Raw genomic sequence first — 15,948 nt, 5'->3', positions numbered from 1 at the left:
TTAACTGTATGTGAATTTCACCTCTATCGGAAAAGACTTTATTTGATAACTGTGGTATCATAGAAAGACATCTGGGCTTTGTTCCTGGTTCCTGGCACAGATCTCCAAAACCTTTTGGAATGTCCTGAGTGATGGGGCATCTTTGGTTCTAAGGAGGCCCCTAGACAGGGGTGGTGGGATGGGGCTGGTTGCCAGAAAGACCAAGCCTTGATGAAAAGACTGAATATTCCAGCCCCACCTCCCAACTACCAGAGACGGGTGAGGGGCTGAAGGCTGTGACTCACCAATGCCCAGTGATCTTAATCAATCATGCCTATGTAATGAACCTCCATAAAAACCCCTAACCAATGGGCCCTGGAGAGCACCACGTTGGTGAATTCAGGAGGTGCTGGGAGGGTAGCATGCCATGGGAGAACACAGAAGCTCTACACCTCCAACCTCACACACCTCTTCCATATGGTCGTTCTTCAATTGTATCCCTTATAATCAACTGTTAAGTAAAACGTTTGTCAGAGTTTTCCAGGCTTTCTAGTAAATTATGTAACCTGAAGTGGGGAGAACTCATCAGTTAAAAATATGGAAGGCCTGGGCTTGCAACTGGCATTTCAAGTGGGGGCAGTTCTATGGGGCCGAGTCCTTAACCTCTGGGGCCTGTCCTAGCTGCAAATAGATAATGTCAGAATTGAATCTAATTGTAGGACACTCAACCAGTGTCTGCAGAGTCAGAGCTGGAGAAGTGGCCTTTGAAAGGACACCTCCCATTTGGGGTCAGAAGTGGTATAATAAAAATGCTCACTAATGCACATAATATTATTCTTGTAGTAAGACAAAGCTCCCCCTCCCAGTCCAATTTTTTTTCCCGTTGGGGTAAAGGAGTGCTTTATGTGTAAAAGAACATCCTGCCAACAGGTCAGACCGAGTGCGGCCTCACATAAGTACTACTGCCAAACACCACATAAAGTAGAATTCCTTCATTTTACAGACAATGCCATAGTCACGGTCAGGAGAGGCTAAAAACCCCTCAGGCTTACACGAGAAAATGTCCTGTGCTTGAGAAAGTGCTTTTTTTTTTTTTCCTTGTGGGCATAGATCCACCCCACTCACCAGAAAAGCTAAAGGTCATCATCTTCATCTCTGGAACCCTGACCTCCTCTGGGCCTGTGGGCCTCAGAAGCTGCTGTCTCCACTCACCTTTCTTACGCAGATTAACCAGCAGGAGAGGACACCATCCCCACAGCAACAGTAATAACACACGCTTACCAAATGCTCCTAAGTAATGGGCACTGGGCCAAGTGCTTTTGCCTTTCATCTCTCTGAGTCTTCCCACCAGGCCTGAAAACCCCATCTTGGAGATAGAGAAACTGAGGCCCAGGAAAGTAACCTGTCCACTCACTTCCCCCTCTGCCTACTGTCTCAAAGATCAACTTCCCTCACCTACAGCTGAAGAAGAACCAAATGCAACCCTTGCCTATAGTAAGGGTGGAAAAGCCATCAGGAGATCCATTCATAATGCCCCTGCTTCAACCAGTACTCTAAACCTATAGAAGCTCCTTTTGCAGAGAACTGGTGTTCACTTCCCCACAACTGTCTGAATTTCACAAAACTTCAAAAACAGGGACCTGCATTCAGACAGCTGCAGAACACAATACCTAAAACACTGGCCCTGTCCCCGAGATGTAAGCAAACACCAGGATTTGTGACCAGCGGATGCCCTAGGTCATGCCTGTCTGGGGTATGTATGTAACAGGTGTACATACACAATCACAGGCTCTGCTGGCTCGAATCCCAGTTCTGCCAATTACTGCATGGCCTTCACCAAGTGACCGGCTATCCAGGAGCTCCTTCCTCCAGAGACTGGGGAGATCAGCTCCTGCCAGGCCTCCTCTGGAGACTCAGTAAGCATCTGCTTAGCAGAGCACCTGGCCCAGGGCACACACCCCACAGGACCTGTGTGTGGCTGGACTCACAAGTCCCTGGCCCCTCCCACAGCAGGCCTGCCTTCCTGGGCTTTCCCAGTGCAGGGCCGCCCTCTAGAGCTCTGGGGGCAAAACCTCCTCCAGGAACAGAGGAGTCCAGCATTTGTCCTGAGTAAGAATATGCTGCAGTTCTACACTCAGGCTCACAGAGGCACTGCTGCCCCAGGCACATGAGCCTCTACGGGAATCGGTCAGACAAGTCAACACCCAGGAACAGGATCCCCCCCCCTTTTTTTTTAAACAGAAAAAACAGCTGTGCACCAACAGATTTCAAATGGAAACACGAGCCGAAATTTTAAAAACCTACGATACCTAAAATGAGAGAACCATACTGTTAAGTAAATTGTACCTCAAGAAACCAGACTCCAACAAAACCTCTTAACTTGAACCAGAGGCCACCCTGGATTGCTGGACACACAAGGGTGGTGAGCTGCACACGTGCGCCCTCTAAAGGGGCACCTGGGGAAGTGGCGGCATGCCAGGGAGGGCAAAGAGCTGGGACTAGAAGCTCCAGGGGCACCGGGTCCGCCCTGCCTTTGCAACACACACACACACACACAAACACACACACACACACGCCTGCTCACTCCAAGTAAGAAAGTCCAGGGATCCTGAAAGAGCACACAGGGATTTAGAACACCCTCAGAGGGGTCCTCTCTGCTTCCTCCTCGATGCCCCAGTATAGGTGAGGGCGCTGTGCCCAGGAGGGACAAATCCTAAGGCCAAAGGCTCACCAGGAATTCCCTTTGTTCCCCACCAGGGGCAGGACGGAGGGGTGGAACCTTGGGAACTCAGTATGGAAGTCCGGCTGCAGGGCTCAAGAGAGCACCACGAGACCCTGAGACCCAGTGGCCCAGGGTGGAGACCTTCCCTGTGGCTCCTCTAGAGGTGCGCAGGTTGCATCTGCAAATTGGGTTTCATAACACCTGGGGCTTCTGCATGTGGCTGGCCTAGGTCTCCCCTACCGCACAAGGCTGAGAAGGGGGTCTCGATAAACAGCGCCAACCACACCCACCCAAACACCCCCCAACACGTAGCCAGCCCCACAAAGCCACCTGCCAAGCCAGAGGACTGCAAAGGTCAGGCACTTGATTCTCCCTCCAAGAGCTCCCTGGCCACCCTCAGATACGTGGTCTGAGATTCGATACCCACAGGGTAACTCAGCCTGGAGGGCCGCTCTCACGTGCAGTTTCCACGCAGACCAAAACATAAAAAGGGAGAGAAGCGGCTCTTCTCTGGGACAAGTGTTCTTAATCACTGAAATGATCTCCTGGCGTTGGGAGGTGAACTTCACTTCATGAAATCCCAGGTAGTGGACGTGCCAGAAGGGAGGAAATGCTGGGCCACCTCGGCTCTCCGCCAACCTGCTGTGTAAGCTGGAGCAGGAGACACTCTCTCTGGGGCTCAGTCCACAGCAATCTTGAGGGGCTTGGAGACACAGGGACCTGGCTCCAGCCTCAAAATCAGAAAAAAATGCTGCTCTGGTAAACAACCTAAGTACCCACTGAAGGATAAATGGATCAAGAAAATGTGGCAAGCGCTCACACAAACAGGAGAATATTATTTGGCTTGGGATTTGGGCCTTGGGAAATCTCAATGGGCTTGAAATTTTGAAGAAGAAAATCCTTCACAGATGAACCTGGAGAAATTATGCTAAGTGAAATAAGCCAGAGAGAGAAAGATAGACACCAACTGTATCACTTATATGTGGGACCTAAAAAATAAAAAATTCTAGAAAGAGTAGAAAGTAGTTATCAGAGGCAGTGGGGAGAGGTTGGTGAAAGGCTGCAAATGTTCAGCTGTAGGTGAATAAGGTCTGAGGATCTGATGTGTAACATGGCGACTACAGCTGGTAATTTACCATTACCCGAGATTTGCTGAAAGAGTAGAACTTGAGTGTTCCCCCCCACCCTACCCCCACCCAACAAAAGGTGGTAGATGTGTTAGTTGACACAATGGGGAAAATCCTCTTACAAATGTATGCAACTGCCAAATCATCACGTGCTGCACTTTAAATGTCTTATGATTTTGTCAGTTACACCTCAATGAAGTTAAAAACAAACAAAAAACCCCAACGCTTCTGTGTCCTGTAGTGACTGGCAGCGCCGATGGAGCAGTCCTTGCAGGCGCCCACGAGCCCCCACAGAGCCCAGGGAAGACAGAAAGCAGCCCCGAGGCCCAGGTGGGACTTCCAGCAGCGGACTCTGCAGGCAAGGTGAGGGGTGAGGCAGTAAGGGCTGGGGCTGCTGCCTCCCTGCCCAACGCTGAGCACTACCCCTCCTCTAGAGGGTGAGCGCCCCAGAAGGCTCCATGCGGCTCATGGCCAAGAAGCTGGAACAGGGTCTGGATGGTCCCCAAGACCCCTCCGAGCTGCTGTGCCTTCTGTGGGGGTATGTGAAACTGAGCAGCATCCCCCAGCCGGCTGGAGAGGCCTGGGGCAGCGACAGCCACTAACAGAGGCCATAGAAACCACCACAGGACAGGTGCCAGCTAAGGCACAGGCATCAAGTGCTCCTGCCTCTTGCCAACATCTCGAGAGAAAACCTGGACAGCAGCAAGGGTCCCTGGGCCAGGAGAAAGGGCTCCACAAGCCAGTGCCACTGATGCAGCCATGCACAGCCTCTGTGCGGGACTTCCTCCCTTGGGCTCAGCCCCAGCCTCCTGGCAGGCCCTTAGGGGATACCAGGAAGCTGCATGGGTGCCACCAGTGCCCAGGTGGCTGCAAACACAGCTCCCAGTAAAGAGGAAGGTCTGTGTGTCAGGGACCAGAGAGCAGACAGGTCTCAGGAAACACAAAGGCCTTGCTGGCCTGGGGGACCCCAAACTGCTTCTAAACCTCAAGGGAATGAATCTAGTTAACCCAGAGATGAGCTGTCCCACACCAGCTGCCCCTCAGAACACCAGTGCACATGAATACCAAGAGCTTTCTGCAAATGGACTCAAGCTCCCCAGCCATCAGCAGGCTGCTTTTGTCCCCTCCCAGCACAGGCTCCCCTCCAGGGAGCTAAGAGGCCAGCGACACCTGCTTAGAGACTCACCCCAGCAGGAGTCCCACCTCCACAGTCCCTACCCCCTCTTCCATGCTCCTGGAGCACTGAGAGTCCTCCCCAGGCTGGACTTCGGAAGACTGCCCTACTGCCTGCTGCAGGGCCCGGGTCCAACCCCAGTCCCAGCAGGGTGGTCTCTCCTCTCCTCCTCTGCCCTTGCTGAAGAGACATGGAGCCTTTGCCCCACACACAGGCTGGCCTCCTCTTTCAAGAGTGGCCACTCCCTTGGCCTGGGGTCTTGTCCCCCAAAAGTCTCGGGATGATCCAGGCTTCTGTGACCTGGGCCCAAGACGGGCCACAGCCAAATCCCACTGAGTTATACCGGCGAAATGGCACTCGGCTCCCAGTAGGTTAGCACACCTGAGCACCATTCCCACAGGCCCTTGCTGCCTGGTGGTTTGCAGAAGAGCCAGGTATAAACAAGGGACTCATTAGGCAAGTGGTGGCATCAGCTGGCCTCCCAGGGAGCTCTCTCCTTCCTAAAACAAGGCAGAGCTGCCTGCAGTCTAGCTGTGCCTATGGAAAAGCACATCTCTGAGCCAGGAAAGCTCACCATGGCCTCTTGGTGGCGCCTGTGAGGAGCAGAGGCAGGCTCCAGAAAGGCTCTTTTTTTTTGTTTTTGTTTTATTATTTAATCCCTGGGCTTTAAAAAAAAAATGCTATCAAAAAAAAAAAAATGCTATGGTCTGAATGTGACCCGTAAAATTCCTTATGTGGAGTCCTAACTCCAGGAGGTGATGGAATGAGGAGGTGGGACCTCAGAAGGTGATCAGGTCCTAGGGGTGGAGCCCTCTTAAATGGGATGAGTGTTATGGAAGAGACTGGGGCACCTGGGTGGCTCAGTCGGTTAAGCGTCTGCCTTTGACTCAGATCATAATCCCAGGGTTGAGTCAGGCTCCCTGCTCAGTGGGGAGCCTGCTTCTCCCTCTGTCCCTCTCCCCACTCATGTTTTTTTATTCTCTCTCAAATAAATTAACAGTAATAATAATAATAATACCCCACACAGACCTCATGAGGACAGAGCAAGTCTGTGACCCAGAGAGGGCCCTCCCCCGCTGAGTGGTCACACTGATCTTGGGCGTCCCAGCCTCCAGAACTGTAAGCAGTAAATTTCTCTTGTTTATATAGCAGCCCAGACGAAATAAAACAACACATGTAAATATGTATATGCATTGTGTTTAAAAAAAACACATGGAAGAAAATAAAACAAAAACCCCTTACAATCCTACCACCCAGATTACCCTTTTAACATTTTTGGTGGACCCAAACCCTTTTCTCTATGAATAATATACATAAGCTTACTTCTTTCACTCAACAATATTAACCCCCCACCCCCCACCCAGGTCATTGAAGGTTCTTTTTTTTTTTTTTTTTTCATTGAAGGTTCTGTACAGATGCACCATAAACACATCTAATCACCGGCCTACCATTGGACATTTACATAATTCCTGCATCTTGGCCACTGCTCCTGGCCCGGTGACTAAGCCCCTGAGACCATCCACAGAACCTGGCCCTGTCGCGGCATGCCATGGCTGACACACACCTACAGGGCAACTGAGTGGGAAGCCATGTCCGCCTGCATTCCCCACCGCTGTCCCAGCAGGCCAGTTCCCCAGCCCCACCTTTCACAGGAGATGGACACCACACTCCATGGAGCCAGCACACTACCCAATGTCTGTGCCGAGTGATTCCAACGTACATCCCTGGCTCGACCTCCCCCTCTGTGAACCGTGTGTCCTTCTAACTGCTATTCCAGGATCCTACCTTGTTTTTGAAGTACACCTCGATGGGCATGATGAAGCCAGCGTAACCCGACTCCTCCACTTTGTAAGGGGGCTCCTTGCACACTAAAAAGAAAGGGAAAAATGCATCATCAGCTTCCCACACATTCCAAGGCCCAGCCGCCAGCAGCAGTAAACTGGTGGCCCCTCCGTGCCTCTTCTCGGGGGCTCAGCTGGCCTCACAGGACTGGCTTTTCAGGAGGCCAGCTCCCCCTGGGAGTGTCGAATCCCATGGAATTCGAAGCACCGCAGGGCAGAGAAGGAGCAGAGCAGGAGAAAGGTGACCCCGCCACAGGAGGAAAGGCACTGAGGGGTGCAGGAAGGGGCCTGAGACTAGCTAAGACAGAGGAGCCACTGCCAGCCACAGGCCGCACAAGTTCAACCGAATCAGGGCAGTGAGCATAACTTGGGTAAGGTGCCAGACCCTGTGGGGTCCCAGCACCCCCAGTAGGGAGGACAGCATCCACTGCCTGCCACTGCTCACTCAAATACTGGAACAGAGGCCCAGCAGGGTGCCAGTGACACAGACACGGGGAGATGGGAGATGGTGAGTCTCTGCTAGGACTCTCCGGGGTTCCATTTTAGTGCCTAACAAAGGCATTCCCAAGTGACTGAATGGAGACTTGTTAACCCCAGAGATTTAAAAAAAGAAAAAAAAAAAGTGAAACTGAAAAGAACAGCAAAGTACAAGTAAAATGACCTCTAGCAACCACGCCCTCCAGAATGAACCTGAATGTTTTGCTACGCATGCTGTCAGGAAGATACTGTTCTCCTGCCCTTTTTTTTTTCTTTTTTTAAATAAATTTATTTTTTATTGGTGTTCAATTTACCAACATACAGAATAACACTCAGTGCTCATCCCATCAAGTGCCCCCCCTCAGTGCCTGTCACCCATTCACCCCCACCCCTGTTCTCCTGCTTTTAAGAAAAATCAGAGACACCTAGGTGGCTCAGCGGTTGAGCGTCTGCCTTCAGCTCAGGTCGTGAATCTGGGGTCCTGGGATCGAGTCCCATATCGGGCTCCCTGCGAGGAGCCTGCTTCTCCCTCTGCCTATGTCTCTGCCTCTCTCTCTGTCTCTCATAAATAAATAAAATCTTAAAAAAGAAAAAAAAGGGGATCCCTGGATGGCTCAGCGGTTTAGCGCCTGCCTTTGGCCCAGGGCGCAATCCTGGAGTCCCGGGATCGAGTCCCACGTCAGGCTCCCGGCATGGAGCCTGCTTCTCCTTCCTCCTGTGTCTCTGCCTCTCTCTCTCTATGATAAATAAATAAATAAATCTAAAAAAAAAAAAAAAAAAAGAAAAGAAAAAGAAAAATCAGAGCAGTACAAGTCAGCTCCCCTGGTCCTCCACCCCTCCTTCTCCAGAGGCAATAACTATTGGGAGACAGGAAAACATCCTGCCAATCGTGAAAAACCATTAAGCACATGTCTGCACCAGTCAGGTAATTCTTAAGTGGGCCGGAAACTGCTGGAAAACAGTGCATGGAACATAATGAAAAAGGATTTTTACAAATTAAAATGGTGTGAGGTTTTTCTTTGAAAAAAATCTTTTCAGCTCTGAGGTACCTCATCCAGTATCACACGTTAAAGATCTCATGACTCTCATCTGTCCCAACAAAACTGGCCAACAGAGTAGGTTTGGAATAACTAGGGACCTTCAAAGGCAGGGCCAGCTGAAAAGTCTTGTGTGGGACCCCAGTCTGCGAACCACAAGGGAGGAAGGGACCAGCTTGTGGCTCAGGCTTCAGGAGCCCCTCTGGTCTCATTGACCAGGGCAGTCTGGCGCCACAGGACAGCCGCAGGGCTGTGAGCTGGCCTTGGCTCCTGGAACCTTGCCTGAGGCTCCCTCCACCCCATCCCACCCTCCCCAGCTGAAGACCCTGCTCCCTTCAAAGTTGAGCTGGAGGGCAGCCCTGGTGGCGCAGCGGTTTAGCGCTGCTTGCAGCCCAGGGCGTGATCCTGGAGACCCTGGATCGAGTCCCACGTCGGGCTCTCTGCATGGAGCCTGCTTCTCCCTCTGCCTGTGTCTCTGCCTCCCTCTCTCTCTCTCTGTGTGTGTCTCTATGAATAAATAAATAAAATCTTAAAAAAAAAAGTTTAGCAAAGTTGAGCTGGAGGCCAGCTACCAGCTCCCCAGCGGTGCGCTCACTGGGCACTCTAATTGCCAGTCCCCACACCCAGCCACAGCAAACACTTTCTGAGGGGGGCAGGACCTTGTACACCATTGGTATGTGAGACTTACTCAACTGGACTGACTTCCCCACCAGGTATCGGGGGAGGGGGAAAGGGGCTCCCAAAATGGCCCCAGGATATGCCATAGCACACAGCATAGCCTCCTGGAGGTCAGTGGTGTCCCTGGCTGCCTCTGTCCAGCACCCTGAACACTGTTACCTGACATCAGGGAATACATGTGAGTTATTACTGCTACCAAATACAGCAGTAACTGCATCCATTCATCCACTCTGGCACTGTCTACATCTGGTAGTGTCAGGTGCCAGAGTGAAGACAGAGGAACAAGGACAGGCTTGGCTTACTCTGGATGTCACCGCCCTCAGTCTGATGGTCAGCTCACGTAGAAGTAAGGAGCAGCCCTGCCTCCAGGACAACAAGCTGAGTCAACAGGTAGTAAACCCAGGTGGCCTAGGAACACTATCACAGGTGAGGTCAGCAGCCAATCTGTATTCCAGGCAGTCTCCTTCTGCTCCTCAGACATCCTCCTGTGGAGGCTGTGCACCCTAAACCACCTCCTATCCCCCCTTTTAAACCTGCATCTCTGAGCATCCCAGAGCTCAGGACCCAGGCTGCCCACCCCCTACCAAAGGATCCGAGGCCACCCTGACTCCTCCCTCCCCCAGCTCACCTGTCATGAAGTGCTATCACATCTACCTCCAAAACACTCTGGGAAGTACCCACCTTCCCGACACCCTATGCCTCTGCTCCAGCCTGGACACCCTGCCTCTCACATGTGTTACCACCCAGCACCTCACTGGCTACACTGCCTCAGGCTCGCTCCTGGGTATCTTCTGCAGAGGCAGCTGTAATGATCATTCTAAACTGTGAACCGGACCATGTCCCCAATGGTCCCCACTGCCTTCAGGACCAATCTCAAGCCCCTCAAGGGTGTTGCAAGGTGATTAGTCATGACCAGCCTCTTCTCTTGCCAGCCTGGCCTCGGGTCCTAGATCCAGCCACACTGATCCTCTCATCACAGATCATTTCCTTCTGATGACCTCATCCTGAAATTGGGGGGTCCACTCCCTAAACCAGAACCCCGCTGGTCAACAAAACCTACCCTGTCTTACAAAGAGCTCTCAGTGAGGGTTCCCACCTGCAGGAAAGAGCCCAAAGAAACAGGAGAACACATGAGAACTTAGGGAAAAAAACAACAAGCTAGAGCCAATGTCCTCAGATCCAAGATATGCCCAACAAATAAAAACAAAATATTTTAAAAAGGCCAGTTAGAGAGTAGGAAAGACTAGAAAGTGAAGTTGAGGAAACCTCCCAGGACACAGTGCAAAAAGACACATTTTTAAAGGAGAAGATGTAAAGAAACAATTCAGATTAAACAAATAGTAACAGCAGGTAATATTTATAAAGCACCAACTGTATGCCAGGCACTGTTCTTAAGCACTTTATATATATTAATGCATTATTCCTTAGGACAACCTTGCAAGACAAACAATTGCTTCTGTTTTACAAATGAAAAGATTTAAGCATGGGGGGGGGGGTGCTAAGTAAGAAGCATCCCAGAAAGAAAAAAGAAAAAATAGAAAGAAATTGTCAAAGAAGTGGAAGAAAACTTTTCAGAGTTAAAAATGAAGCACACCAAACAGCAACATTAAGAACAACAAAAAGACCTCAGAGACAATGCTTATAAAAAATATCCTAGTGCTTCTAGAGAAAAGTAAACAAACTAAAGAGGTCATCTGCAGTACCATCAAAACCCAGAAGCATTGGATTCCTTGGAAGACAATGAAACAGTATTTTAAAGTTCTCAGTGATAGCAAGTCTCAAACTAAAATATTATATCCAACCAAACTGTCAGTCAAGCAAGAGACCCAAATAAATGGCTCTCTCCAATGTACTAGAAGTCAGAATTTATTTCCCATGTGTCTCTCTTCAGAAATTGCTTAAATAATTAATCTCTTGGGATATTACTTTAGAAATTCCTCTAGTAAAACAATAAGCCAAAACATAGGGTAATAGATAAATCCCCCCAGGAGACCAATAAAGTCCCAGGATAATGGCTAAAGAGGTGGCTTTGACAGCTGTCAATCCTAATTAGAGAAGGAAGATAAAGAGAACCAGAATGAAATATCCAGGAGGGGGAAGAAAAAAAACTCCAAAACTCCACTAAATAAAGGAAATGATTGAGAGAATGTGAAAACAGTGAGGCTCTTCGGACGTCAAAGAACAACACAAGGAGGAAAAAAAAGAGAGAAGCAAATTACTTAAAGTTATAGCCCCAACATGAGGCAAGGTAAATAGGAATAATTTTAACCAAGAAGGATTAAAAAGGACCCATTTGACCTTGACGTGACCTTGAGTATTCTCCTTTGGGTGGCCTGGAGCTCAGAGGGTGAATGAAATGCTGGCAACATGACCAGCCCAGCAGGGAACAGAATCAACAGCACAGTTGGTTTCCAACTTCTAGAAATTAACCCCTAATCTGGAAGAAGTATAACCCCCAAAAGGAGGGGTGTAAGGTTCAAGGAAAGACAGGGGTGTTTAGGTCTTCTCTTTGTAGGTGGAAAGTCACAAAGCATGGACAAAAGTTGACAGGGCTGGAAAAGCCATTCATTCACTCAATAAATATTTAGTAAGCACCTACTGTATCTTTTCAACACCAGGGTCACAGCAGCAAACTGCATATAGCAAGACATAAATCTCTCACTTGGGGGAGGAAGGAAGATGGACAAGATGAGTAACATGTATAATATGTTAAGATGGGGCTAAAGAGGGAAAAAAAAGAAAGAAAAGAAAAAGGCCATGAAGCATGTGGCATGTGGGTGGCTGAGCAAAGAAACCATGAGTTAGAGCCAGCAGCAGCCAGAGGTCTTCCTCAAAGGGTGACAGGAGCCCCCGCTGGAGGGGGCCAGCATGTTTGCCTCCTTGTTCAAAGTCACAAAGATAATCACTGAACACAAGTCACTCACCTACAAAACCAAAGAAGAGACGCTAGAGGGAGGGCTTAGGACAGAGCTGGGAAGTTAAAAACATGGTTTTAATTTGGAATGTCAAGAAGTAAGTAGCAAATCTCCTTCCACTACTCAAAGATGCTGGGGAAGGAGACACCCAGAAAGGACTTGAGAGCCCAGGGCAGCAGGGCCAGTGTGAGACAGGAAGGGAAACTTCCTGCCCTCCACACTCCTGCTGGGTTTGTTGTGAGCACATGTTTGATTTTAAAAACATTTTTTAAGTACATCAAGTGTAATTTAAGAGAGACCTGTATGAAATTCACTCTCTCTTTAACCCAATCCATGTCTTGACAACTGGCAAGGTGCCACCGACACGGTAGTGTTCACTATTCAGCACACTTGGGGCCGCTGCTCTTAGCATACAGGTGTCCGCATTCCCAGACTTCACAACCAGCATGCTTCAGCTATGGATCACACCTCTGCCCCCAAACTGGCACATCCAGAGAGCGCCCCCCACTCACCACCCCATTTCCGAGGTACCTGGAACTCAGCGTGTGCCGCTTCCATGTGACCACAGCCGGCTATGGGGCCTCTCTGAACCTCAGTGAACACATCTACCTTGCAGGGATTCTGGAAGGCCCCAGGGCTGTCACAAACATGGCGCGTGGCAGACAGCAACTGCATGATACACACAAACTGCCATTTGTGTGTGTTACTTCTGGTGGCTACTCGGCTACTGGCCCAGGCAGGGTGGGGTGAGGACAAAGCTGGATGGAACCATCACCCTGGGGCCACCCCAGAGAGAAGGAGAGGAGATAGGTGAGGGCGACAGTGAAGAACTGGAGAGGAACATGCCAAAGGTGGCACAGAGGCCTCGCCTAGGACGGCGGCCTCGCCAGAAGGTGGATACCTCTGAGCGAATGGGCATACTGGGTGCCCCAGCCCCCAGGCCAGTGTGCAGATCCTGCTTTAAAGCACAGGCTATGCAGTGGGCCCTCTGGAGCCTGTCTTCCACTGTCAGGGCATTGGAGGGAGACCAAACAGGGACCCTGCACAGGAGAACTTAGCAGGAAGCACCCAGTAAGCACCGCGGATTATTACTATTAAAAGTGCTTTACAGACATCTGCTGATGTAGAAATCAGAGCTGCTCTCCTCCAGGACACTCAGGAAGGAAGGAAGGAAAAGGAGCCCAGGTGAAGACCCAAGGAAGAAGAAATAAGGGAAGGGAATAGCTGAGAGCTAATGGAAGAAACCGGAAGAAAAAGAAATGACTACCACACAGCTAGGAATCTCCAGTTGCTGTCCCTTGTGAACCAGAACTTTCTCCATGTGTAACAGACATCATTTCCCCACCAGACCACAAGCCACTTGCTGGCACAGGCACAGGCCCCCAGGGGATCCCACGCTGTGCTCCTGCTTCAGCCTGAGGCCATCCACGCCTGCTCCTGCTCAATCCCCATGGCCCCAAGGCCCCCAGCACTTGGGGTAGAGATCTCAACAGTCTCTCTCCCCGCCCTGAAGCACTTTTCCAGCAAAAAAGTCCTTCTCTCCTTTATCAACACATCCATCCACGAAACGACTTACTAGACCCCTGTGAGGTGCCACAGATCACCTGGGAGACTCAATGGTAAGAAAAGCAGTCACGGCCCCGGCCCCCAAAGAGCTAACAGGAAGGTCACCAACTTCATTCCCAATTCCCCAGGAAGGATTCTGTGACCATCCCCCCCCCCCCCCGCCCCATCAGACTACTGGGCCACAGGTAACGGAGACCTGTGCAGGATATAGGTAGGAGGCACTTAGTGCTGCTCAACCGACAGTGGTCTGAGGGGTGGAGCAGGGACGGAAGGCACAGAAAACAAGACGGCAGGGAAATGAGAACCTTCATGCTTTTCACCCCAAATATCACGAATTCTTAAACCGGCATCTCTCATCAAATGTCGGCCCAATAAGCAATCTCCTGATTACTCACCAGGTGGGAGTAAGTGGCCCTTCCCACCCACTGGCCACTGGCTATGTTCTCTGGATGTCTCTCAGAGCCCAAGTCTAAACAATGACACAAGGCACAGTCACCAACTCCTTTGGGCTTTCCCTACAATGAGCTCTTCGGCTGAAGAAACAGAATGGAGGGAGGAGAACCATTTTGTTACGGTCGGAGAAGGGCTGCATCCTGGCTGGGTACCTCCCCGCCAGCGTGGAGAGGAGTGCAAGCCAGCGGCTCAAGAGTGCGGCCTGGCTGGTCCCGGGGAGGGGGTGGAAACAAGCCTTTCAAGGAATGATGACACATGCATTATGTCACAACACTCGGTCCCGCCGGGCTGGGGGCACTCACCTCGCTTGGGCTTGGGGAAGCTGTCATGCAGCCGGAAGACCACTTTCTCCACGAAGTGCTGGATTTCACATTGCTCGGGGCCACGGACAAACACCATCCAGTCGTGGGTGAACCCCTCCGTGGTGGGCTTCTTGCGCAGTTGGGCACGGTGTCCCAGCTCTAACTTGACCTGGACAGTGCACTGGAGGGAGACAGAGGCAGGCACAGGTCAATGAGGAGCCCAGAGCAGGGGACTGTGAGCTGTCCCACCCCATCACCTACGGTCAATGCTGACCGCAGGAAATGAAGACTCTCGAGCACAGCCATGGGATTCCCAACCCACAGCTTCCAGTGGACCAGGCTCCATGTGAGCTGCTTGGCAGGCCCCCTCTCCCCAGCCTGCCCACTGGAGGCCCTGCACTTCCTCCCATCCTCCCCTTCATCCTCCATCCTAGTCAGACAATCTCCCCGCTGTCCCTTCAACAAGCCCTGCTCATTCCTATCTCAGGGCCTTGGCACCTGTGGTTCCCTCAGCCTCAGGTGCTCTTTCCTTAGGCCTTTCCGGGGCTGGCTCCTTCTTGTCACTGAGGTCTCAGCTTGAATGTCACCTCCTCTGGGAAGACCCCTGGCCATACAATATGAAAGCACCCACCACCACTCGGGTTACTCTGTGTCACATCGTTATATCCTTAGCATCTGTCACTACTGGAGACCACCCTGCTCACAATCTGTTGGCTCTGCTCTGACATCTGACTCTTGGGGGTGGCTCCTTGTCCGGAGCTGGAATCCTCACCAAGAACTCTCTCAATACAACTCTCCCAGTGTGACCCAGAGGGCAGTTACTTCATTTTACAAATGAGGAAACTAAGGCCCCAGGATCGCGCTGCCAAGCCGCACACAGTCAGCTGGTAGGGAGCAGGGTCGGGATTCGAGGGCAAGTGTGTCCCCTGGGGGCCTGCTCCCTGAGCCCCTCTGCCATCTCCCCTCCCTGGTCAAGTCACCCAAGCTCCTCGATTAAAGCGTGTTCGCTCCTCTGCCCTATGGAATGCTTCTGGAGAACAGAGACCCTCGGGGTCACCAGAGACCACACAGACACTGCCTTTCAGTTTTAAAAGCAGAATGGTGGTTCACGGTGAGAATGGAGGCACCAGGAAGAAGCCACATGGGGACAGGTCCCAGGTGGACCCGCCGCCTCGGCAGTCGGGCTCCCTTCATTACACACGTGTGTGACGCTGTGCCTGAAATGGAACATAGCTCGTGCCAGTTCTACTCCAGTGAACACAAAGCCACAAAACTTTCAAGGCACTCACAACGCCTAGGTGGGCCAAAACCACTGACAGGGAACCCACTGTCAACATCCACTTGGGTCTGTAAGATCCTCCCCAGGCTTCTCTTAGATACAGCCTGACACCTAGTATCAAATGCAAGAATGTTACAAAGAAAGCAGAGGCCAAGTGGACACTTGTTCCTAAGTGCTGAGGCAGCCAAGAGCAAGTTGCTGGGTAGCCCAGCCCACACTTCCCCACAAAGCGCCCCCCCTCCAGGAGCCACCCTCCCCGCCGCCCCCGCCAGACTGCCTGCTGTCCTTTGGACCCCCTTTCTCCCCAGCTGACCTTGTGTGTCCTCCTGCCTCTTCTGTGATTCCTCCCCCAGAGAACAGACCCCACCACGGGCGTCCACCCTTCCTCCTCACCCTCA

General features: G+C 51.3%; 1 protein-coding gene across 1 annotated transcript in view; it reads right to left on the bottom strand.

Annotated features, from left to right (window-relative positions):
• Positions 1-15,948, bottom strand: part of MLLT1 (MLLT1 super elongation complex subunit) — a 67,425-nt gene that overhangs the window by 43,598 nt on the left and 7,879 nt on the right. The window contains 2 exon segments of the mRNA XM_055342915.1: positions 6,788-6,870; positions 14,272-14,452. Of these exon segments, the coding sequence (XP_055198890.1) occupies positions 6,788-6,870; positions 14,272-14,452 (264 nt within the window).

Source organism: Nyctereutes procyonoides, unplaced genomic scaffold, assembly GCF_905146905.1.
Source record: "Nyctereutes procyonoides isolate TBG_1078 unplaced genomic scaffold, NYPRO_anot_genome, whole genome shotgun sequence".
Lineage (NCBI taxonomy): Eukaryota > Metazoa > Chordata > Mammalia > Carnivora > Canidae > Nyctereutes > Nyctereutes procyonoides.
The sequence above is the reverse complement of the archived record's forward strand: the minus strand, read 5'-3'. Positions and strand labels throughout refer to the sequence as shown.